The following is a 25269-nucleotide window of genomic DNA, read 5'->3' as shown; positions in this document are numbered from 1 at the left end:
AAAAATAATGCATTTAAAAAACACGCAACTTAATGCATTTAGAGAATGCTAGGTCTGTTCTGATCATCAATTTGTCATGATTCGCATTGTACATGTCAGATGAGCCTCAGATGCTCCAAATTTTGAAATTTCAAGTTCCAATACAAAAACACTATTACTACAAAATTATAAACAATAATTTCCGTTGTCAATGTTCATATGTCATAAACAGTGAAATACAGCATACATCTTCCTCCTCCCCCTTGCTTCCAACCTTGGAACACTCCAATCACTCCTCTCAACATGATTAACACCTCTGGAAGATAAAATGATCAAAAAAAGTAAAATGAAATCATTTTTCAAAGCTCGGTAAGTCTTTTTTCCACAGATTAGTTTGTGTCTGAGACGAGCTGATTTTTGCAGAAACTCGGTCCACAAGCCACCTATTAAGGTTTCCTGACTAAGGCCAAGTTTTCTAACAATGCTTCAAAAGAGTCGCTATTTGGCAATGATTATCTATAGAGAGAATTTACGCACGTTTAACAACCAACGATTACTCCAACTATATGATGTGTTTCAAATTTTCCCTTCAATTTCTGACTCCATATTTTTCATTATAGCCAATACCATATCAAGCTGCATTCTAAGCAATCACATTTGCCTTAAGATGGAAAAAAATAATCTAGAGCTTAAATATCAGCACACGTTTTAAGCTTCCACAAATTCTAGCTGCTTTCCTTTACCAATATTTTAGGTCTAACTTTTACACACCTTCCCCTCCCCGCCTTCAGAGAAAAATTCAACCATTAGATATAAAGTTCCCTTGCCTTTCAGGTTTACTATATAGTATTAATAGTAAGTCCTGAAATGTTCTTACATAGCATAACAATAGATCGGCATTATTTTGAGTTTATCATGAAAAGGACATATTTTGGGAACTAAAACAAAGAGCATAATCAATCTGAAAATTAGAATTCCATATAGCAAGTTCAAGTCAATATTTCATATTAGCGATTCCGATGACACATAAATCATCTCTGAAATTCAGACAACTGCTGCTAGCCCCACGTGTCTAAACGGCTTGTAATTACAACATCAGCGAGAAAACCAAACTAGGTCATGGAGCATCACTTTTAATATGTTAGCAGTTGCTTCCAGCACAGCTTCCAAAATACCAGATACAACCATATTGCCTCCTCAGTCTTGTACAGTTGTGCAGAAGCATCATGCTAGCCTGTTATAACCACAACTGGAAACTATGTACAGCAGCTGCTCTTTGCTGGAATAGGTTGACTTCCACCAACTTTCACAGTACCAGGCTTGCCTGCATTCATGGACGGCTGGCTGGCCATCCTAGATTCAAAAAATACTCTCAGAACAATGGTTGCTAACAAATGAACACTTTAAATTATAGAATTGCAATTTGGTAGAATTAGAAAAAGGTTTACCTCTTTTTTATCTCCGATGCCATGGTCATAAATGCTTCCTCAACATTGGTTGCATTCTTCGCACTAGTCTCAAGAAAAGGAATACCCAAAGAATCTGCAAAAGCCTGCCAAAAAAACAAAAAAACCTCAAAAACTCACTTAGGAAATTCAATTTTTTTAATGACAGGAAGAAAAGCCCAAAATCAGACAATAATAAATCTATATATCTTCTAATTTCACGTTTGTCCTCTGCCCTAATAATAGTGCCATAAAAACAAATCTATTTGTTAATGGTTACAACCAGAAAGAATACAAAAACATTGGCGATACAGGTACAAAGGATTTTATCACTCTAACTCAATTTCTTCTCTTAGTACCGCAAGTTCTCTCTGGCCCATGGGAAAAGCATATTCTCAAGGATTTTTCTAATCCTAACAAAAAAACTGGTAATTGTTGCATTAAGCTCAGGCTCTTTTCTCTGTGACAGAATATTTTCTACTCTCTTTTAAATATTTTAAGTGTGCCTTCTGTATCTTCGAGGCAACAATTGCTCTGAGTTAAGTACGTGGTTCTATGGCTCATGCTTTCCAGGGTTCATATTGAATTGTAACTGATGCCATGCATGAGTGTTCTAGGAACTGGACTCAATCTATGTTCTAATTAGAATTCCCTCTTTATCATTCAAAGTTTTTAATAGAGGTAAAGAGCTTTTAATAATTAAAAAGCTGGGTCGGGTTGATACCTGGCTCTTAGAACTCAGGAGAGGCTCTTTAAATGGATAGTCATACTTCTCATTGTGCAGGAGGTAAAGAGCCTTTACCTGGTTTTTCATATTGCTAGACGTACAGAGCTTTAATTATCAGAAAGATGGGTCAGGTTGATACCTGGCTCTTAGAAGCACATCTGAGTCATACTTTTCATTGTGCAAAAGATGTGTTAAACTGGTCTAGTGCATTCTGAAATGCTGTTTCAAGTTCCTGCTGGAGTTCTGAATTAAAATTGGAGTTGAGTCTATGTGTTTGGTACATGTTATAACATATTAACATACCAGGTAAAATCAATTCACCTTTTTTTCCATTTTCATCATAAAATAAATGTAAACTCCAACATGAATACACACATGCACATAATATTAGATAAAACCAGTCTAGTTTTTTTCTATTGTTGATTGTTAAGGTCAACATGTAAGAGTGCTCCCACACACAGATATACAGGTGCACATATGCAGCCACACAGAGCATGGTTTCACACATGCAAGCCATGCTAATACACAACCATGCGTCCAAACTCACAAATGCCAGAGCAGTGGACATGGTGAGTGCGTGAGAGTGAGAGAGAGAGAGAGAATTGGGGTGATTAGACAGGTTGGGGAGTTGTTTTAATAAGTCTATGTATATACAACACTTTTCTGTATATAACATAAAGTGAAAAGATCCTCTGGTTCCCAGAATGAGTCTCATATGCCTAGGGTGATTGGACAGGTTGATGAGTTGTTTTAATAAGTCTATGAATATACAACAGTTTTCTGTATATGACATAAAGTGAACATATCCTCTGGTTCCCAGAATGAGTCTCGTATGCTAATACACAACCATGCGTCCAAACTCACAAATGCCAGGGCATTTGCCTGAGTTGTTCTTTCAGTAGACTGTCATGTTTCAAACAGCTTCAAAAAAAGTCACAGCTAGCAATTACCAGGCATGGGTTAATCAAGCACAAGTATCTGTCATGTAACACTGTTAAGATAGGTATCAGACATAATGCAAAGGTTAACTTTGTTCATGTGTGCAATGAGATGTACTGAGATTCAAAACACTGCTCGTGTCTGGAAGTGTGGAATTTGGCATGCTTACCAATTGTCTTGCCTCTTGACTCTTCCACACAATGATACTGCTAAACTTATTAGTTTAAACTTTTAAACTGCCCTTCTCTATACTACACAACCGGCTAAGAAAAAACAAAAGAACATATAGGAGTATGCAGATGTGCATCAACTTGAAGTATTTAAAGCTTCATATGTCTGATAAATATGGTACATGCATAATCCCTGTCATTGCTTCCATGTTCAAATATGAATATGTTAAAACTGTAATTTTGTGCAGTATCTGAAACATCGAGGGCACATTATTTTAGATATGCACACCACGAAATACTTGAATCTTTTGGCATGTTTTCTATCATGAGATTATAGAGAGATGCTTGGACTTGCTGATCCAGTTTCTTTGGATACAAAAGACTCTTGCATTCAACCCTATTCATCTAGGTCTGTTTGTAGAATCATAAGTAAACATTTTTTCCAGTAAAATTCATGACATATATGCTTGTTATGGAAACCATTTATCTATTAAGTTCTATGATTGCATGGAAGCGGAGCTCAGAGTACAGGTAACACAAACACCATGAAAGAAACCTCCTATGCAAAATCAGCAGACAAAGTACCTAATATAGGAATATTCTTCACTGGACTTTTACAAGTGGGTTTGAGTGTGCACAAACCTTCTGTAGTTGCATAACTACTATAACTTATTGTCAGCTCAGACATTAGTATATACAGAAGGTCATTATTGTGCACTGATTGACTCTCACCCGGATCTCCACGGGAACTGTCCATGGGCAAAGGATCTTTTCCAAATAAAATGAACAATTTATCAAAATCAGCAATTTAATAATTTATTAATATAACAAAGAATTTATTAAAAAATAGCAATTTAATAATAGAATACACAGTTTATTAAAAATCAGCAATTTCTCACCTCAAAGTGAACCACCAATAGTCATCAAAGTTAGAAATTTTGTTTGATAATTTTTCCTCCATTAGTTTTGCATTAGCTCATCTACACCACTTTGAATTAACCATCACCAATTGTAGAGGCTCTACCTCAAGCATCCTCTCTAACAAAATGAAATAATTAAATGTATAGTCTTCAAAAGTTTGAGAAATTTCTTTTTCAAAAAACTTTTTAAGAGAATAAGTGAAGTGTGGGGGTTGCAAATGAACATCTAAATATCTGTAGCTTCTGTTATCACTTGCTTTACCCAATTTATCTTCTTTATGGGTTTCAAAGTGTTGCTCAACAAGTAACTAAGGTCCAAAAAATGTGCTTGTAAGACATAAGGAAGATAAATCGAGTGACGCTAAAGATATTCAAATGTTCATTTGCAACTACCACTCTCTTCAAAAAGTTTTAAAAAAAAATCAAAAAAGTAATCCCTCCAACTTGTGAAGACTTAAAATGTTAGAAATTTCATTTTGTTAAGAGAGAATGCTTGAGACGCAAGAGCCTATATAATTGATGATGGTTAATTCAAAGTGGAATAGATGGTCCAATGCAAAATTATTTAAGGAAAAGTTACGAAGCAAAAGATATTTGATGACAAATGGTGGTCCATTGTAAAGTGAAAAATTGTTGATTTTATTAATAAAGTGGTGATTTTTTATAAATTGATGATTTTATTATTGAATTACTGATTTTATTATTAACTTCTCATTTAACTCTCATATATGTTTGCTTCTTTAACTCACCTTATTGTAGATGTCATGAAATATTTTGATATTGGCTCCCCTAGCCTTGGAGAGACTTATGATTCAATAGCATGCTTGAGCGGATGAAGCAAACAATTTGTGTTAAAAATCTTAGTTTGAGATTATATGAGCAACATATTACGCCCATTTTGATGCATCAGTGGAACATTATTTGCCCAAGCAAATGGTATGCAACCAAAATTGAGAAGCTGGCTCATTGTGATGATGAAGAGGTAAAAGAAGAGTTTATTGAGGCCTTTTGAAAAATGTATTCAAGTGAAGAGTTGACTACACTCACAATGGCTTGCTTTACTAATCTTCATGCTCCGACATTTAGCAAATCAATAATAGATAGATATACATTAACTCAAATTATCCTATTGGATGGTAGACATAGCAAAGCAAGGATAAGCAAAGTTGTGCATGCTTGCCATTCACCTCTTTTCAAAGGTTGTCAATTCCTCTGCTACACAAGAGGAATTGGTCCACATTCGGCTTCAACAACTCTATCAAGAGAAATAAGCTTACCACTAGACGAGTAGAGAAAATGGTGGCCATGCATAATGACTTGCAACTTCAAGATCATCGATTCCAAAATATTAACAAACTCCAACTTAATAGTGGGATGTTAATCTCTAAGATACCCATCCAGATTGATGAGGAGACCCACGAAGGATTGGTTGGTATTCCATTAGATGAGGCAGCCCCTCGTATTGGTAGTGACTCAAAGTCAAACTTCGATTTTAATATAGTGTTGGCAGATGCCGATTAGGGCCAGCAACATACTTTCAATGTTTTTATCATTTTGTAGTTGAAACTTGCAGCCTTTGGGTACTTTATCATATTTTTTATTTTAAATAATATATTAATATATCATATGCACATTGACAATGAATAATGAAAGCAATTAAAATTTGACATTTGTCAGTTTGTTTGAGTCTCATGTGAAACCCCAATTCAAACCCTAATGTTATATATTTAGGATCTATAATGTATTTGATGGATGCCTTATAAATGTTATATGAATATTTGAAATTTCCCTATTTTTTATATAGCTGTCCCCTTTGTTCTCCCCTACCATCCCAAACAATTGGTGGAACATAGAATTTAATATATTAAATTTTATAAAAAAAGAACAAAATCTAAAATTTTAGAAACAAAAGCAAAGACAAAAAGTAAGTCAGGAAACCAAATAAATAGGCCAAAAGGTCATAGAAAACTAGCTGCCCATCCATGCAAATCTCCAAGGAGAGTTGGAAAACTGCATCCACGTCTATCATCAATCCACTTTATCTCTGGGTATGGAAAATTGCAGGCATCTGTGTCCAAGCCACAAAACCTTTATCTCTGGGTATGGGAAATTGCTGGCATCTGTGTTCAAGCCACAAAACCTCAACATGAATCAGATTTGTGATCACCTCAATGCAGACTCCCAAGCTCACACAAATCAGACTTGTGATCAGCTCAACACAGATCCCTGAGCTCACAAAAAATCATTCTACACCAGCAACCAGCAATAAACTTGTTTCACCTTCCACAAATCACATGAATCAATGATATTGCAGAACTTTGTTCAACAAGATAGTCTGAATCTGCAACAGCAAGCAGCCACAGACTCTAAAGTGCAGATTCTAAACACCCACAGAGTGACAACAAGACAAGGATCATTTTGTTTAAATATATTTTAGTTAAAAAACCTAAGCCTTTTTTCATTCAAATTTTAGGGTGAATTGCAATTATTGTTTTAGGTTTCCTTTAAGTTTGCTGAATTTCAAAGTTGATGCATTAAAATTTTAGGGTGAATTGCAATTATTTTTTTAGGTTTCCTTTAGGTTTGCTGAATTTCAAAGTTGATGCATTAAATTTGGTGAGCCCAATGACATGGCTGAAAAGTATCTCCAAGCCATTTTTGGTATTGAAGAATTAGCAGCCATGGGTTTCACCAAAAAGTTGATGGGTGAAGGGATTGGAGATGGCAGTCTACCACACTGTATGGCCCATATTAGGGCATATTTTGCAGCCAAAATTTCAGTGGCAGTCCCACACATGAGAGCTTGGCTTCTCTTCTCCAGCTGTTACCACCAAAAACATGCCAGGGTACTTCAAATGTCCTACGCTGCCTCTGCGTGTGGAAAAGACAACAGGTGAGGCTGTTGGAGCTATGATGGCAAATGTTATGGTACACCATAAACTATATGAGGTACAGTACAGGGATATTGGAAGGACCTGGGTCATGTTTGTTGGCCATACATAAAAAATAGACTTCTAGAGGTGTTCCGTGCAATAATAATGCCCAAACTTACTCAGGCAATTCGTGCCAGCTAATCTTTGCCAAGGAATATTTAAAAGAAAAAGGTTCCCTGTTCTTGGAAGTAATCACACTAGGTTACCACACAGATGGAATCAACATGGGGTGATGGAGGTGAACTTGTATGAAGCTAGTGGAGGGGGGTGAGTTGGCCACTTTAAGCATGGACAGGTGTGGTGTGTACACAGTAATATGTAATTTGCTAGGATTTTAGTCTGGTTTGTGTATGGAATATTGACAGTTTAGGAATTTGGCGATATTGTATGTAATGTTCAAAGGGCCTTGGAATGTTCAGGCCATTCAGTCTGTTAGCATAGTTTTTAAACATAACAGACGCATTGATATGCAATATATTGCATACTTATATGCACATAGCTTTTTTATTACTGAAAATATTTCCAGGCGAGGGCCCCAACAGATCACTCTCTACTTTATCCAAAAAAACAATGCAAGGGATGTCATTCACTCCCAAGCCACTTCAAAAATAATTAGTTTCAGATTATCTGAAAAATGTCTCTATATATCTAGAAATGACTGCAGCTATGCATTAGGTTATAAACTGTGTTCAAAAATCAGGTATTACAGCTGCAGTATGAACTTTAGACTGACCTTGCCAGTCTCATAGCTAACCACCTTTCTGGTAGTAAGATCACATTTATTTCCAACAAGCAATTTATTTACATTCTCACTGGCATATCGATTGATTTCATTAAGCCACTGCTTGACATTGTTGAAACTCTCCTGATCTGTCACATCATATACAACCTGCCAGAGATTTAAGAAAACAAGATTTCAAATTTATTTCAGGTGTAGTGGAACAGTTAATGTATGGATTAGGAAAAGGCATTGAAAAGGGTATTAAAACTTAAATGGATATGAATTAGACTCGAGAGAATAAATTGAAAAAAACCTACAATAATCCCATGTGCACCACGATAGTAGCTGCTTGTGATCGTCCTGAAACGCTCTTGCCCAGCAGTATCCCACTGAAATTTCAATGTATTTAGTATATTTCCATACAATTTTGACAAATAGATAAACATTCCCTCATATAATCCTTTGCTATCAAAAAGAACAACGCTATCCAAAATTAGCTATTAATTGTACACTACATCCAAATCAATTACAAGCACACACTACTCACAATTTGAAGCTTAATCATCTTCCCATCTTGTTCCACTGTCCGTATTTTCTGACCAGTAGAATGAAACCAAAATAAATGTAAAAATAGTAAAAACTTCATTAAAATGTAAATGCATGCTTAAATGTGAAAAAAAAAACCCTAATAAATCCATTAAAAATTTCAAAACAATATAAATAAATTTAACATTGCTTCAGCTAGAAAACAAATCCTAAAATAGAATCTTAAAACCACTTTAGCTAGAGGGATGGATAAGAGAAAAAACTATGGTTAATTAAAAATTTTAATTTATCAAGATCAAGGTCACCATGAATGACGACATAAACCCTAATAAATCCATTAAAAATTTAAAAACAATATTAAATAAATGTAACCTTGCTTCAGCTACAAAACAAATCCTAAAATAGAATCTTAAAACCACTTTAGCTAGGGATGGATAAGAGAAAAAACTATGGTTAATTCAAATATTTAATTTATCAAGATCAAGGTCACCATGAATGACGACATAATCTCTACTTAATTATTAAAGAATGATAGTAATAGACAAAAACGGTATCTTATATAAAACAAGTTTGGATTCACTTCCATCCTTTGACAGATTGCCAAAATTCTCATTTGGAGACTTGAAATTTAACACATTTTTGTACAGATTCGCCAAAATCACCATATCCTTTATTAAGAAAACTTTAATCCATTATAGTAAAACAGTGAGTAACAGTATTCACCGATGATGTAACAGTATTCACCGATGATAATTTACAGGCATATTTGAACTGTGCATTTAAGTATACATCAAGACTTCAACAAACTACTAAACAAGCTAGCAACATATCACAATGATTCTTCTTATACATGAAACCAAAAGCAAGCATAAATGCCAGAGACAGAAGTAGTGAAAGAAAAAATGCTTCTAACTGCTAAACTAGACATTGAACACGCAGTAGAAGACATTCTAGAGCACTTTAGAAGGCCAGAACTATTTCACATCACTGCGAGCATATATGCAGCACTGACTGAACAGCATCATTTTATCAATATACCAGCCGATTTATGAACATCTTACGTACAAACTTAAAACATAATCACTCATTTCACTTTGGACCTTTAGCACCTAGGATTTTTTTCATTGACAAAAACATGTTGCATGAAAATAACCTTAAGAAATTGTATCTTCAGAGAATTAAAAAAATCCTACTGCACTAGGTAATCAACCTTGATTCCTAATCCTCTAACTATAGTTGTCTAATTCAGCCACATACACACGTTGAAATGCATGAATAAACCCTATAATATTATTATCACCTTATAAGTTACAAACATGCATGCATCAACTTCTATCTGGGAGTCATTGTTATACAACACTAGTCCTTCGAGCCATGTGGTTCTTCAGCCCATGGTTTATGCCCATTGTCTAGTAATCCTATTTAGTGGTTTCATATATTAATGTGCCTATAAATACTTACACATGAATTAGACTCAAACCACAGCCAAGAAATATTTTATTGTATCTTAAATGATTGAGTTAATACAGTAAATAAGTGCTGTTTTTGCTGGGTTTTAATTATTCCCTAAACCTGTTTCCCCAAAGAAAAAAGTTGTGCTATATTGTCTATTTGTTGTAACTGTCTTTCTATTGCATTTAAGATTTTGTTACCATTGTTTCTCCTGCATACATTTGTCAGTATTATTTCTCTTCAAAGAGAACATATTCATGGAATTAAGACTTTACTATTTTAAAGCACATATTTTTAAAAGCTGGGTAATCTGTGCAGGCATATTTCTTTTGCTTAATAACTATCAATATGATTCAACTTTCCTAAAGTTTGATATACTTGATACAAAAAGTAGATGAATTGAGTCGAATCTTCATTTTTCAAGTCAGAATGCTTTCAGAAAATAATTACAAAAACATACTGTTGGACTCTCATAAATGATTGAACATTTAATAGCTTTAACTCTCAAATAATTACACAAACAAGAACATAGAAAAATAGGCAAGCCATAAAACCTACAAAGTCCACTCCAATGGTACTGATGTAGCTCTCCAAGTAAGAATCATCCTGCAAGTTCAAAAGCTGATTATAATTACACTGGTAACAAATTTCAGTACATCAAGTTGAACATTAAAATCACAGTTACTCATTTCAAACAACCAAACTTACCTTGCAGCAAAAATAATCATGATATAAAAATAAAATCACATATCTTAACCATGACTTGAGTATAGGTTCAATGTTTTACAGTTCTGATAATGTTGAAAAAAATCTCCCCATATTTATATCTAACAATATTATTGCTTGGAATACTGATTGGAGATGAACAATGGCGAGGAGGGAAGGAGAAAATGCTCTGCAAAATCAGTTACATACCAATGGAGGAGAGAACAACAGGAGGAGCAGGAAATCTCAGGAGGCAAATCGGGAGAGATGCCAAGAGGAAATTTTTGAAGTTGATCTCACCAGTGAAGCGGAGGAGGAGAGAGGGCTATGGTCGGAGCATGCATTGATCGGCAGAGTGGTTGGGCCAAGGAAGACCAGGGCCACCATTAGAGAATGGATATCCAAGAATTGGGGCCTGCGACTGATTGTGAAATTCATCCCTAGAAATTTCTTCATAGTGGTATTTGAAGATGGGAAGGAGAGAAATAAGTTTTTGTGTATGAATAACTGGTTTATAGAGGAGCATCCTATGTATTTGCAGCCCTGGGTCCCAAACTTTGATCCGGTTCCGTTGGCAATATACGATAGACCGGTGTGGATTAGGATGTATGATCTGCCAATGGAGTATTGGGGTGAGAATTGTTTGGAAAAGATCGGCCGGTCGCTAGGAACTTTGTTGGAAATTGACGAGGAACTAATTGAAAAAGATAGTTGCGTTTATGCCCGTTTGAAGATAGCGGTGGTCAAGGAGATCCCTCCCCAAATTTCTCTAGTCTCTTCAGCGGGAGTTTGGCTGCAACAGGTTGAAACCGAGAAAGATATCATCCCATGCTCAAGATGTGGTAGCATAATGCATATTGAGGCGGAGTGCAGAATGTATGTTAGAAAGGCTAGAAGAAATGATTTTCCCTAACAGAATTTCAAACATCGATGGATTGAAAAAACCGTTAAAATTCCTTTAACGATTTTGGGCAATTCTCAGAAGGATCCGGTAATGGAAGAGAAGGTGGCCCCATCAGAAAAAGAACCTACTAAAATTAATGAGAACGCGGGGTTTCTGATATCGGAGCCTGCAGACCTTAACCCGGTTATTAAAGAGGATAACCAGATACCCCTGTCATCTAACTCAGAATATGAAGAAGATCTAAACCCAGAAGAAGCGGATATAGAAGATGGATTGGAAGATCTAGATCCTAGATGCATAAGTCAATCTGCAAACATTATGCTGGGCAGAGCAAAAGGCAGTAGGGGTAGAAGAAGCCATAAACAAGTCAGAGAGGAGAGGGCCCTTGAGAAAGGGATCGTCGGTGTTTTTGACTTCATGAAGAAATCCAAGGGAGGGGATCTCTCCCTTGGAGAAAGATGAAGATCCTTTCTTGGAATGTCAGGGGTCTTTCGGCCCCTGACAAGAAGCGCTTGGTTAAAAGAGCATTAAAAAATTTAGAATGTGATATAGTTTTGTTGCAGGAAACCAAGCTTGTAGATAAAAAGATGAATGATTTTATTAAATCTTGTTACAATTGGAACGGATTATCCCAATCTGCTAGAGGATCTGCAGGAGGTTTAGGAGTGCTCTGGAAGTCCAAATCCTACCAAATATCCATCATTTTTTCTCATCATTATTTGATGGTATGCCGGGTAGTAAGATTGGAAGATCATTTTGACTTTCCGCTACTAAATGTTTATGGGCCCATCAGGACAGAGGACAAGAAAGAGTTATGGAATGAGATCAAAAACCAGATGGAAAATGTAGGCTTGGAGAGGATTATTATGGCAGGGGACTTCAACGCTCTCCTGGAATTAGATGATAAAGAAGGAGGCCTCAGAAAGAGCACTCAAGTCATGGAAGACTTTAGAATCTTTATAGATGATATGCAGGTCATGGACATTGTCCCAAAAAATGGCAAATTAACCTGGACCAACAGAAGGCACAACTTTTCTAATATTTCCGAAAGATTGGATAGATTTTTTGTAGGTTAATTTTGGATCGAAGGGCAGTTTAACATGTCTTCATCCATCATACCACAGTCAGGATCTGATCATTTCCCCATAAGACTAGTCATTGATGGGAGTAATCCTCCCTTGAAGAGTTATTTCAAGTTTCAACGTATGTGGTGGAGAGACCCAAATTTTTTAAGTAATCTGAAAACTTGGTGGGAAGGAAGCAAAATGTTTGGAGGATCTCCAAGCTTCTGCTTCGTCAAGAGATTAGGATATCTCAAGAAGAAGATAAAATCATGGAACAAAGAGCACTTCAAAAACATTTTCACAGAAAAGTTTAGATTAGAAGAGGAGATGGTGAAATTAAATGAGAAAATCATGATGGCAGGTATGACATATGAGGAACATATGAGGAATTTGAATTGGAGAAGAATCTGAAGGTGGAATACATGGAAGTTCTGCGGAGAGAAGAACTATATTGGAGGGATAAGTCGAGAGAACTCTAGATCGCGGAAGGTGATTCCAATTCAAAACTCTTTCATGCATTGGTGAAGGCTAGGATATCCCACACTAGAATTACAAGCATTCAGGACGAAAACGGCAAGATTTGTTCCTCAGGGGTAGAAATAGAGAAAGCAGCGGTTGACTTCTTTACTAGAATTTTAGGCTCCTGGGACTCTATCAAGAAGGAAAGTGTCCCGTTGGTTGAGAGAACCATTAAGAACATGCTATCTCGCGAAGATAATGAGATGCTTATGGCACCGTATTCATCTGAAGAGGTGAAAAAGGTCACATTTTCATTGCATCCTCATAAAGCACCTGGACCCGATGGTTTCATGGCAGAATTCTTTCAGAGATGCTGGGATTTCATGGGAGATGACATCGTTGAGGTAGTTGAAGACTTTAGAAAGAACAGAAGGTTTGTTAAAGCCATCAATCATACGATGATAGTTCTGATTCCAAAAAAACCAACATGTACAACTATGTCAGATTATCGCCCCATATCTCTTTGCAATACCCTATACAAAATTATATCTAAAGCCATGTCAGAGAGATTAAAAAAGATTCTGCACAGACTCATTTCAAAAAATCAGAATGGATTCACCCCTGGTAGGGAGCTCGCGGATAGCATCATCCTTACCTCAGAGGCTATCCACTCGATGGTCAAGGATAGGATCAAAGGAATGGCGATCAAGCTGGATGTCTCCAAAGCATATGATAGAGTGCTCTGGTTTTTTCTGGAACATGTCCTTAGAAGGTTTGGTTTCGACAGTAAGTGGATTGATTGTATCAAATTTTGCATATCTTCTGTTTGCTTCTCTATTTTAGTTAATAGAGTTGTCTATGGTTTCTTTGCTGCAACTAACGGGTTGAGACAGGGAGATCCCTTGTCACCTTCCCTCTTCGTTTTGATGGCTGAGGTCCTAGGGAACAGCATAAAGAATAAACTCAGGGAAGGTGCTTGGAAAGGAGTAGTTATCCATCCAGAGATGGCAAATGTGACACATTCTCGATTCGCGGACGACACACTCTTGTTCGGTGTTGCGTCGGTTAGAGAAGCAAAGGTAATAAAGGAAACTTTGGAGGAATATGCAAGGGAATCGGGCCAGCACATGAATAAAGAAAAATCACAAATTTTCTTTTTAAACAACAACAGACATAATCAGAACTCAATTTTGCAGATTCTGGGTTTTCCTAAAGGAGAGTTTCCATTGAAATATCTAGGAATTTCAATAGGAACAAGGGCGAACCAAAATCAGCTCTGGGAAGAGGTAGTCGATAAATGCAAAGGGAAGGTGGGTTTATGGAAAAACAAGTGGCTCTCACAGGCTGGAAGAATACAGATGATCAAGTCTGTATTGTCAGCAATACCAATATATAGTATGTCTTGCTTCAAAATGACCAGGAAAGCATCAAGTAGCGTGGATGGTTTGCTTAAGAAATTTTTATGGGAAGGCTCTAAAGAGGATAAGAGAATATCGTTGATTAACTGGGACACTGCATGCCTCATCAAGGAAGAAGGTGGAGCAGGTCTCAGAAAAATGGAATTGCAAAACAAAGCTCTAGGTGCCAAATTAGCCTGGAAAATTTTTAAAAACCCAAACAGATTATGGTGTAGAGTGATTAGGCATAAATATTTGGACTCTTTGGAGGAAGAAAGAATCTTTACAATGGCAAATTCGGAGAAAGGTTCTCTTGTCTGGAATTTCATTTGGGACAGCAGAAGTTTACTCACAGATCACCTTTCCTGGAATATTGGTAATGGTAGGAAGGCCAAATTCTGGTCAGACTCTTGGGGTGGAGAGAAACCTTTAGAGGAATTTTTTGAAGATCAGGATTGGATCAATTCAGTGGAAGCCAGCATTGGCAGCAGAGTCATGGATTATTTTACTCCTGGAGGTTCAATAGGGGAGAGAGTGGAATGGATGAAATGTAGCATAGGAAATAGGGACCTATGTACAAAATTAGATCAACTTTTATCCCAAAGGTACATATTTGTGTCAGATAAAGAAGATAAAGTATTTTGGTGTGCGGTTAAATCAAGAGAATATAAAGTCAAATGGGGCTATGAAATCCAGAGGAAGAGAATCAGTAATCCAGAGTGGCTGTACAAATTATGTTGGCATAACAGAATCCTTCCAAAAGCAGGAGCGTTTTTTTGGATAGCTCTACAGGATAAAGTTCTGACAGGATACAGATTAAAATCCATTGGCATAGCAGGACCTAGTAGATGCATAATGTGCAAAAAGGATGAAGAAACTTCCAATCATTTGCTTTTTGCTTGCTCTTTTGCGAGCGGCTGTTGGGATTGGTTCTTTGATATGATAGAATATCATAATGCGAGAAATGAAAAACTTTTAGATTTTATGTCAGCTTGGCCTCTATTACACAATTCTAAGTGGGGTGATTTATGGTTAGTAGGGCCTTCAATGATCGTATGGCATTTATGGAAGGAAAGAAACAGGAGAATTTTTAGAGAAGAATATCACTCAAGAGAAGATACTTATAAATCTATCAAAGCTGCGATTGAGGAAGTAGTGAGTGGGAACATCAGGAAGAAAACAGTCAGGTTCTATAATGCGTGGGATAAGAAGATGGAGAAAAGGTGGACCTTCAAGGAAACGAATGAAATAAGGATTGTGGATAAAACCAAAAACAGAAAGAAGGTCAAATGGACAGCCCCAAAGAAGGACTGGACCAAGCTAAATTTTGATGGAGCCAGTAGAGATAATCCTGGCAAAGCAGGGTACGGAGCGGTTATTAGAGATGAAAATGGATCCTTCCTACAAGTAGTATACGGGAATATTGAGGACACCACTAATAATGAAGCTGAAATAAGGGCTTTGGAAGCTGGACTGGAGATGTGTGTAGAGAAAGGTCTAACTAAAGTCACCATAGAAGGTGATTCCCAAATCATAATTAATGGGGTAACCAAAAGAAATTTTCAAAGCTGGAAATTAAACAAGTGGCTAGTACGAATTAATACTCTGCTGGATAAAATTGGAGAATTTGAACTCACCCATTCGTACAGAGAGGGAAATAAGGTGGCAGATATTTTAGCAAACATGGGTGTTATAGCAGACAAAAGAAAAATTGTCATGGATAGTTTGTCAGGAGATATTGAAGCATTGTTACTAAAAGAGAAAATTGATGAACCCCGTGAGGGCATTGGGTGACCCATGTTCTATGCAGCTTTGAGGTTGAAAAGACTCAAAGATGGGATGGATGTGTACTTATTTGACAAGTTAGTCTTTTCTATCTCAGAAAAGAGGAGAATAAACTAGGTCTGGACGGAGTACGCTAACAGTGGCGGCACTCTGCTTAAGCGATATGATTACCTCAGGTTTGGGTAAGTGAAGAGATAGAGGCGGTTTAGGAAGCCTCGAGAAATCCGGAATGTCTATATTAGATAAGCGGTCTGTGATGGCAAAATACAGTAGCAAAGGAAGAAATAAAAATAGTGCATTTCTTGGGTTTAAACTATGCTAACTGCGAGGTTCTGCTGGAATTTCAGGTTAGAGATCTGTTTGATACTACGGAGTTTGGATATGACGCCATCAGGGGAATGGTTGAATGTTCTCTCAGCCTAGATCGCCATTGGTGCGACGGAGCAATTTATGAGGCGTTGCTCGCGCCCATGGTGGATATTTTAGAGTCAAGGGATAAATGTGTGGCACTGTTGGAGGGCTTTGTCAAAAAAGAAAATGGAGATATGGTCGTGGAAGCCATTTTCGACTTGGAGGAAGGATGCAAGAATAGCGTGCTCAAGGTTTATTTCAGCCCCGAGAACTATTTCTCAGACACAGAGGAAGAGTCCGAGGAGGAAGATAGAAGTGAGGAGGAGGAAGGGAGCGTCAGGGATAAAGAAGTAGAAAAGGAGAGGGCTATAGAGTTTGCAGAGGAAGTATGGCAACACTTTAAGCAGGGGATTATCAACGAGGACTTAGCAGTATTCAGAAGCTTAGCGGAGTCGGAGGAATGGTGGATGTCAGAGGCATCCACAAAGAAATTAAACGATCTAGCAGATTATGCGATTGTCATTCTCCAAATTATGAAGTCCTAGAATAGAAATGTCGTTGTGTAATTTGATTTTGATTTAGAAGTAGGTTGTTTGATGCTCCAATCAGGGATGTATGCGGGTGGTGGGTATGATGTGATTGCCAGGGTGATAGGCAATTTTTTTTGTAATGAACATATATTGTAATTTTTATCTTGAGAAATATAGGGAGCTATCCCCATTAAAGATAGTACTTACCTTTAAAAAAAAAAAAAAAAATTATTGCTTGAATAGTATGATTTGTTTAATGTCAAACACGAAAATCAAACCATACAGAAAGCCTAGAAGCTATAGCTTGCAATTTATGAAATAAAATACCGCGAATCTAAGGAGAAGGCACGATTTTCCAACCCCCGAGTCACCAATCAGCAGAAGCTTGAACAAATAGTCACTGCATTAAAATTCTTTCATCAGCTTAAACCAAAAAGGCAATTTATGTCAAATTTGCATCCTCTTAATAAAATAAAATAAAATAAATTTCACAGAAACATTATAAAAACCATTAACAGCACAGTTTAAGGACTTTCAGTTGGGCAAATATTAAATCACATTCACATCCTATATGAATTAAAAATATATATTTTCAAACCAATAGTCACCACCATTATTCATGAAAGAAAACCTGTCATGTCCCCTTTTCTAGACTAGAATTAAAGAATATTATATTAAGAGCCCAATAATTTAATTTAAAATTAAAAGGTGCAACTTAGTAATAACATTATTATAATGTGCTTTTCAACAATTAAAAATAAAAAAGTGTATTTCATCACTAATAATAAAAATTAAAAGCTGATGGGAAAAGTGGTTTTAAGGTGGATGTTGTTCGCACTTGGCCATGAGCAATGCGGCGCCAAGCCATTTCGAGCTAGGGACGAGGCCAAGAAATAGAAATGCACAGGTTAATGACGATATCAAGATATTGTATGTGTCACTATAATTCTAAGTTGCCGGGTTTGTGGCTTTTGGCCTCATGACGCAGACCGGGTCCACGTTGGGTTCACCCGGGTCCGGCCAAGATTGAACCTTGACCGGACCCAAGGAGAACTAGGCGCGGACCCGGGCGAACCTAAGCGCGGGGCTGGTTTAAGTCACAACAAAGTGACTTTAAACATTAAAAAAATTAATTTGAACTTGGAGCAAATGATGATGATCTTGATCTAGATCCTTTTGATGATTGATGAACATTGAAGATAGAAGACAATTATTATTTTTGATTGTCAATTTTGTAGTTGTAATGATTTTCATTTGAATCGTGAACCTGGACATATATGAATCTATGATACTGACATGATATGATATTATTGAAATTTTGAACTATCAATTGAATTGGTGTTTGGCATTGATCAATAATGAAGTAGCAAACTATTAAATATATTTAGATTTGTAATTTTGTATGTTCCAACTAAGATCCTAGTGGTTTGCAAGTGAATTTCAGTTGCCATTACATACATAAAGATTCCTATATTGATTTTCAAAATTTTGGAGAGTTGTTTTGAAGCAAAAGCTGCTGGATCTCAATTATAGAGGTAAGTGTCAGTCCCTAGCTGAGAGCCATCATGGGAAGGACAAAAACAGTCATATAGCACAGAATATCAGTTATCCCGGCTGCTGTTTGTTCTTTTTCAGCTCTCATTGAATGTGATCTGCATCTTCCGGGCATCATTTTGTGGTGACAGTGATTGGGAGGTCTTGACATCATTTTTGGACTCTGCAGTTTAACCATTTTCCCAGCCAACAATTCACCTTCTCACTCTGAAGTGGCAATACAGCTCATTATCCAGCAGTCATACCAACACAACTGCCTTACAAATTCAAACTCACAGGAGCAGGAAGATTTGTGAGTGGTTCTCTTCACATTTTGAGTCTGAAATTTAATATATATTTGACATTACAGTACTTGTAACTGCCCTGCTACAGATATTTGAACAAACTAAGTTGTGGTTCATTTTGACGTTTTGGTAACTGCTGTCATTCCAGATCTGATTATAAATATTGAGCTAGGGTTTAAATCGCTGCACATTCATGAAATTGGATATTTACATGGTTGGTTTACTTCTGCTATACGAATGAGATCTTGCATCATCAAATGAGGGTTTCATTTCATGTGTTTCCAGCCAATTATTAGCTTCCAGTTTGTTGATTCAGTTTTGTATTTTGCTCCAAATATCACAAAATTACAAAAACATATATTGGAGACATTACACAACAATGACCTCCTTTGTGTTGCTCATCCTTTCCATCAGCTTTACAGATGTGAAGCACTTCAAGTCTGAAACAGTGTATGGGACCCTGGCTGCTTTTATTACAAACAGTTCTAAAATCATGGCCTTGGTCCCCTATCAGATACTCCTAGCAAAAACAGTATACACTCAGAGATGGACATTACAGCCCAGTAACTAGGCTACTTGAAAGCCAAGGTTGTAGAGGGTAATTGTCAGAAGCGATCAACCATGGAAAAGCAGGCTGAGAGGATTTATCAGAAGTGTAAAAACTCCAATAACCCCTTTCGCAATTGTAATGATTTTTCAAACCATAGATCAGAAAAGGAAAAAATATCCACTTTCATGTTCCAATGGAGGCACCTCACACTAAGGATTTGAAAAAGCCTTGGGAGCTTTAAAAGTGACAATGAAGATGATTGTATTATTTGTGGTGGTATTGAATGTGCTTCAAATGGCTTACGAAGGGAGCGCTCTTTAAGAGTTCCTTCAATTGGCAAGTAAAGAGTGGGAAAGCACCTTTCCAACAATAAAGTTCAAACTCAACAAAGAGAAGATTGTTTTATAGATCTTGCCTTGGAGACTCCATTTTTTGCTATGGATGGGAAGCCTACTTCAACTTCCTTTTCCTTGGGTAATACAAGTGTTTGTTTAGCCAAGAATTTTCTCAACTTCCATTCTCCACTCATTGTATTGATTTGATATCAAAGGATTTAGATAGAAGATTCCTTATGTTCCATTGTATGGGAAACCAGCCTAGTTTTGAGAAAATTACTTTTCAAAAGGATTCCACTCTGTAACATTGTAGATTCTTCCATTTCTTTATTGGATAGAGGTTTTACTTGGTTTAGTTTATAAGTGCTGCAAATAGCAATTTTGTATTAAATACTTGACTATGGTTCTTTGAAAGGGTTGGCATCTTTGTATATCGGGTCCTTGGACACCTTTTCTGATCTAGCAATTGCACTTATCAATAAGATTCCAAGGCAGGTTCGCCTATATAACTTGCTGCTAGTTATGAGAGATCCGGTCTTGATTCAACACCTAGTTGAAAAGGTGGAATCTTTTGTCAGAATTGCTAAGGAAAAGGATGATTTTCAAAACAAATTTATGAAAATTTGTATTCTGGAAGATATTTCTTACTGGATCTTTGACATGCTGTCCACTTCCCAAGAGTTCCTGGGTTAGAAGAGGGTGAGAATTTTTCAAGTTAATGTCAAATTGTTTGATCACAGACTAGTAGACAATGTCAAATGCTGATGCAACAAGTTTTGGTGAGAGTTGGACACTGTGGTTTAGCATGGAAGTTTACTATAACCCAGTATTGCTATGGTTGCAACCACAAGGAATTTGCTGAAGAAATCACTAACACATTTAGAACAGAATGATATTGGCAAACGTAAAACAATGCAAGTGCACATTTGGCAGTGCTGGAGTACAGGCAACAATGCCAAAAAACATGGTAAAGTTTTAGAGAATGTTCCAAGGAACCACAGAATATAGGAGCAATCATATGACATGTTAGGTTTTGGATGTAGTGCAGAAGGAATATACATAGTTCATGTTTTGGTCAACGACTATTTGTCTATGTATATGCTGCAGAAGCTAATCATATACAATGATTGCCCCCATGGAGAAGTCATGTTTGGTATAATGTATGGTATGCTGCCACCACAATACAGTCATGAGACGGTTGTGTAACTATTGGTAGTCCATGAGCAGTTAGGCAAAATTGAGTCGGTCAGCATTCCATAGAATTCTCAGATTACTTCTCGTCTGTGGTGCAAATGGAATAGGATAATGATGCAATGAGACCTGATGATGTAGAAATGTTGCAAGGCTTGTTCGCAGAGATTGAATGTTGGTGGTCTGCAGATTAAATACCTGTAAAAAGACTAATTAGTACTATTCCCTGTGAATAAAATTGTGATGGTCCTTTTGCTGGTGGATTTTTCTCCCATCAGGGTTTCCCACATAAATCTTGTCTCTCATGTCTCTATAAAATCTAAATATTGTTTGATGTTATTTCATTAATGTTGCTAAATGAATTGTTATAACAACCATAACTGTACTTGTTTCACGTAGACTTATGTGTTCTAATATCCAATATTATCATTCGTGCTGCATATGTATTAGATTCCCAACATTTCTATGCCACTCTATCATTTGATTGGGAGTTTTTCTTCTCGGGTTCCCAGACTTAATTCGTTGACTTTGAAAGGCTGTCTTCAAGATTTGCTTTCATTGCAATCAGTTAGGTCACAAGATTGCAGACTGTTCTTTTCTCTGTCTTTTGTAGGTTCTTGCACTACCTAATTGCATAAGTGGATTCAAAAACCTGATATTCCAGATGCAGATTTTGTTTAGAGAATTACAGGCATTTTCTGTTTGAGCATGTTAGTTCTTCCCCAGTCCCTACTATGAATGAGAGCAATCAACTTGATTAGACTTCATTTAAGTCTAGGAGTATGACTCAGATTGAGACAAAAATAAAGTTGATATGTTGAAGGTAGTTGAGGGACATGAGCCACAGCAAACAAGAGATTTATAGGTTTTGAAGGAGGCAATGTCTCAAGAAGAAGAGAAAGTTCAGTTAGTATCTCCAAAAATTTAAACTCTGTCTCAAACGGAAATGGAAACTTCATCCTTTCTGAGAGTAATTTTTAGTTTCAATGGATATGTATTGCAGTTAGTTTTTCTTAAGTAATTGACTTCCATAAGTATTTTCAGTTTGTCAAGGCAATCCAGATTTAGGATAATGCTACTATGCTTTAGAGTCTAAAGACTAAACCCTTACTCTATTCACAATTCCATTTTACCAACATAACAGAAAAATATATTAGTAAATACATATAGATGGAATAGAACTTTCTATTTGGTAGACATAATTAAATCATCCCACAAAAGACACGGAAACCCGAGTGTTTTTATTTATTAGGAGTAATTGCCCAGATTTCCAATTCAACTATTAAGAGGTGGGTAAAAGTATGTAGGAAACAAAATGACAGAACAAAACTTAGTATTCACCATTCAGTCGGTAGTCAGAGTTAAATTGTCCGACAGAAAGGCACTCAACCCTGAATTTTTAAATAATTCAAAGCTTTACAAGTTTTTTTGAATAAGGTAATTTATTATTTTATTCTTCATTCATGCTTCAAATTTACCACTTTAAGAGGAAAAAATTGTGTTATTGTAATGGCCACTAAATAAAATCTAGAAAACAATAAAACTAAAAGATTCTCAAAGTTATTTGAAACCTAACAAGTTCCCATTTAAACTAAGGGCAATTTTATGGTCACACTTCATTCAAGCTTCCAATTTCTTTTATAGAACCCTCATTTTTAAACTAGGTGTAATTTTGATTGTAGTCTCGATTCAGAAGTCCAATACACTAATTTGAAGAATAAAAATCATGTAAGTCCAATTTAAAAATGAAATATGCAGAGTAAAACTAGAAACTTGCTACCCAACAGTCATCGCTAAATTATCAGATACCTGTTTTTCTTTTTAATTTATAAACCTTAACTAATTTTATGACAAGTAATTTTACCCAGGTTACCAGTTTGTCGGATAAATAATAATTGAATCCCTAAAATGAATTTAAACCATACAGTTAATCGGAAAGAAAATGTACAGGAAAAATGAGAGCAACAGTAAAATGATCTCCTCGTCCAATGGCAATTTTACCCTCTAACATGTAAAATGGTATGCACTCCAGTTGTAAATCACCCAAGTGTTCAAGGGGGAAACCCATACCTAATTCTTCAGGAGACATGTTACATGCGTATATGTATAATTATTGAGTGTTTAATTGGGTAAATTACTAAACTACGTATTCATGCTCGCACTCCAACAGATGCAAAAGCCTTGGTCAATTGTATGGAAGAGATACCCCTCAATCATGGCATTACAAACAGGTGAAAGCCCTAGGATACATCTCAAAAGGAATTTACCAATAATAAAGTTTACCCTCCATTCTGTGGTCAAATTTACCCATTTAACCAAAAAATATATATACAGAAAATATAATTCAAACTCAAACAAGATTTCTTTAGCTGAAGGCAGTTACAGTCTTTTGGCTTCCAGAACCCCAATTTAACAGACGGAAATTAAACTGTAAATAAAAATATTTCACGCTAAAAAGATATTTAAGCAATAAGTAATTTCAGCTTGAGAAATTAAGAAAGCAAACATGCTAATAAGAATTTTTCTTCTGTAAACAATTTTAATTGTTTGCCTTAAATTTAGCTTCCAATTCAACAGAAAATAAAACATAAGAAAAAAAAATGGTTCAAACCCTGATTACAGGCAATTTTATTCTTTTTATTGGTTCCCAATTCAACAGAAAAGAAAAATATTTAAATTCAAAAATTCAAAACCTAACAAGAAATATTTTGTTTTCTACGGGAAATTCAACACTCTATGATGGCTCCCGCTCCAACAGAAAATATAAGGAATATTAACTCGAACCCTAACAAAAGTTTATTTTATTTTACAGGCAAATCCACCCTCTGTTTTTGCTCCGAATTACCAGTTTAATAAAAAAAATACAATTATGAAAGCTAAATCCAAGTTAAAATCCTTACTATTCTGTGGTCATCGTCAAAGATCGAATTTTTTTAATATGTAGATGGCGAAAAACTTCTCGAAAGAAGATTTCACCGGAATTTTAAAGAATTTGTCGCCGGGTGCAAGCAGCAGCTGTTAGATCCAAATCGGAAAGACTCCAGCAAATAAATTCAGAGAGAAAAGTCACAATCTATAATTTTGGAATTGCATAAGTATTTTTGAAGGTATAAATAGAGAGACAGGGAGAAGATATTTATTTTTTTATTAAATTTTATTCTTTATTTAATTATTTATTTTCTATTTAATTTTGTTTCCACATTTTGTAAGAAATGGGAGAGAAACACCTTTGGGATTGGCCAAAAATTTGCAATGTTCATTTTTTAAATTTTCATTAATAAGTGTCATATGGTGGTTGTCATCGTAATAACAATAATAACAATAATATTTGTTGGTTGGTAAATAGATGAGTTATGGGTTAGTCAATAATTTAGTGATGGTATATCAATTTAGAGAGAGGTGGAATAATAGTTTGAGCTATTTAATTTTAGAATAGTAACAATTAACAATTGTACTAATAATTAATTCAATTATTAAGCATTGATATAAGGATTAGGATTAGGATTAGAATTAGTGTTAATATTAGAAATGGGTTAAAGTAAGAGTTGTAGTTAGAATTAGAGTTATGGTTAGTTTTACAATTAGCATTAGGATTATGGTTAGAATTAAGATTAAAGCTAGGGTTAGAATTAGAGTTAGAGTTTGTGTTAAAATTTAAGTTAGATTCAATGTTTGGGTTAGAAACAGGGTTAAGATGAAGGGTTGAATTGGGGTTGAATTAGGTTCACAATAAAGATTAGGGATTAGAATTAGAGTTAGCAATATAGAGACAATTTATAGTTAGAGTTACAATTATGGTAACATTAGTTCTAATACATTTTTAATATGAATAAAACTTCAAACATTGTGAATTTACATGTTTGTAATGTCCCCTTTCTAGAAATTTAATGGAAATAATAAATTTGCAATATAAACACCAACATCTACTGAATCACCTAAACACAATTTCATCAAATTATATCAATAATAGTGGTTAACTAACAACAATAGCACTCCACAATGGTTTAGATTTGATCCCTACAACAATGATAAACTTCACCCAGTTACAAACAACAACATTAAATATTTGTGAACTTTACACAAATGAACATAGCAATGGGATTGTTTGACAATTATTATAATAGTAATACACCACAATTACATCAATGCACACAATGACTTATTGAACTCTCCTACAATATTTGAAGCTCCAGTGCACTCCTTGAGTGAGAATTATATTAAAGAACCAAAGATTTCTTGACAAAAATGCCCAACAAATACATAACATTACATGTGATGTCTACAATTAGAAAGTATTCCTATCTTTATATGCTCCCTGTATACAATCA

General features: G+C 35.8%; 1 protein-coding gene across 1 annotated transcript; it reads right to left on the bottom strand.

Annotated features, from left to right (window-relative positions):
* Positions 1 to 785: 785 nt before the first annotated feature.
* On the bottom strand, positions 786 to 24035 carry LOC131057401 (ras-related protein RIC1). The gene is made up of 8 exons (XM_057991573.2): positions 23842 to 24035; positions 17355 to 17427; positions 10391 to 10438; positions 8382 to 8429; positions 8152 to 8223; positions 7847 to 8002; positions 1428 to 1531; positions 786 to 1332 (listed from the first exon to the last, which is right to left on the bottom strand). Exons 1-8 carry the CDS (start codon positions 23853 to 23855, stop codon positions 1236 to 1238), a joined length of 612 nt encoding a protein of 203 aa, XP_057847556.1. The 5' UTR covers positions 23856 to 24035; the 3' UTR covers positions 786 to 1235.
* Between the last annotated feature and the right edge of the window lie 1234 nt (positions 24036 to 25269).

Source organism: Cryptomeria japonica, chromosome 5 (genome assembly GCF_030272615.1).
Source record: "Cryptomeria japonica chromosome 5, Sugi_1.0, whole genome shotgun sequence".
Taxonomy (NCBI): domain Eukaryota; kingdom Viridiplantae; phylum Streptophyta; class Pinopsida; order Cupressales; family Cupressaceae; genus Cryptomeria; species Cryptomeria japonica.
The sequence above is the reverse complement of the archived record's forward strand: the minus strand, read 5'-3'. Positions and strand labels throughout refer to the sequence as shown.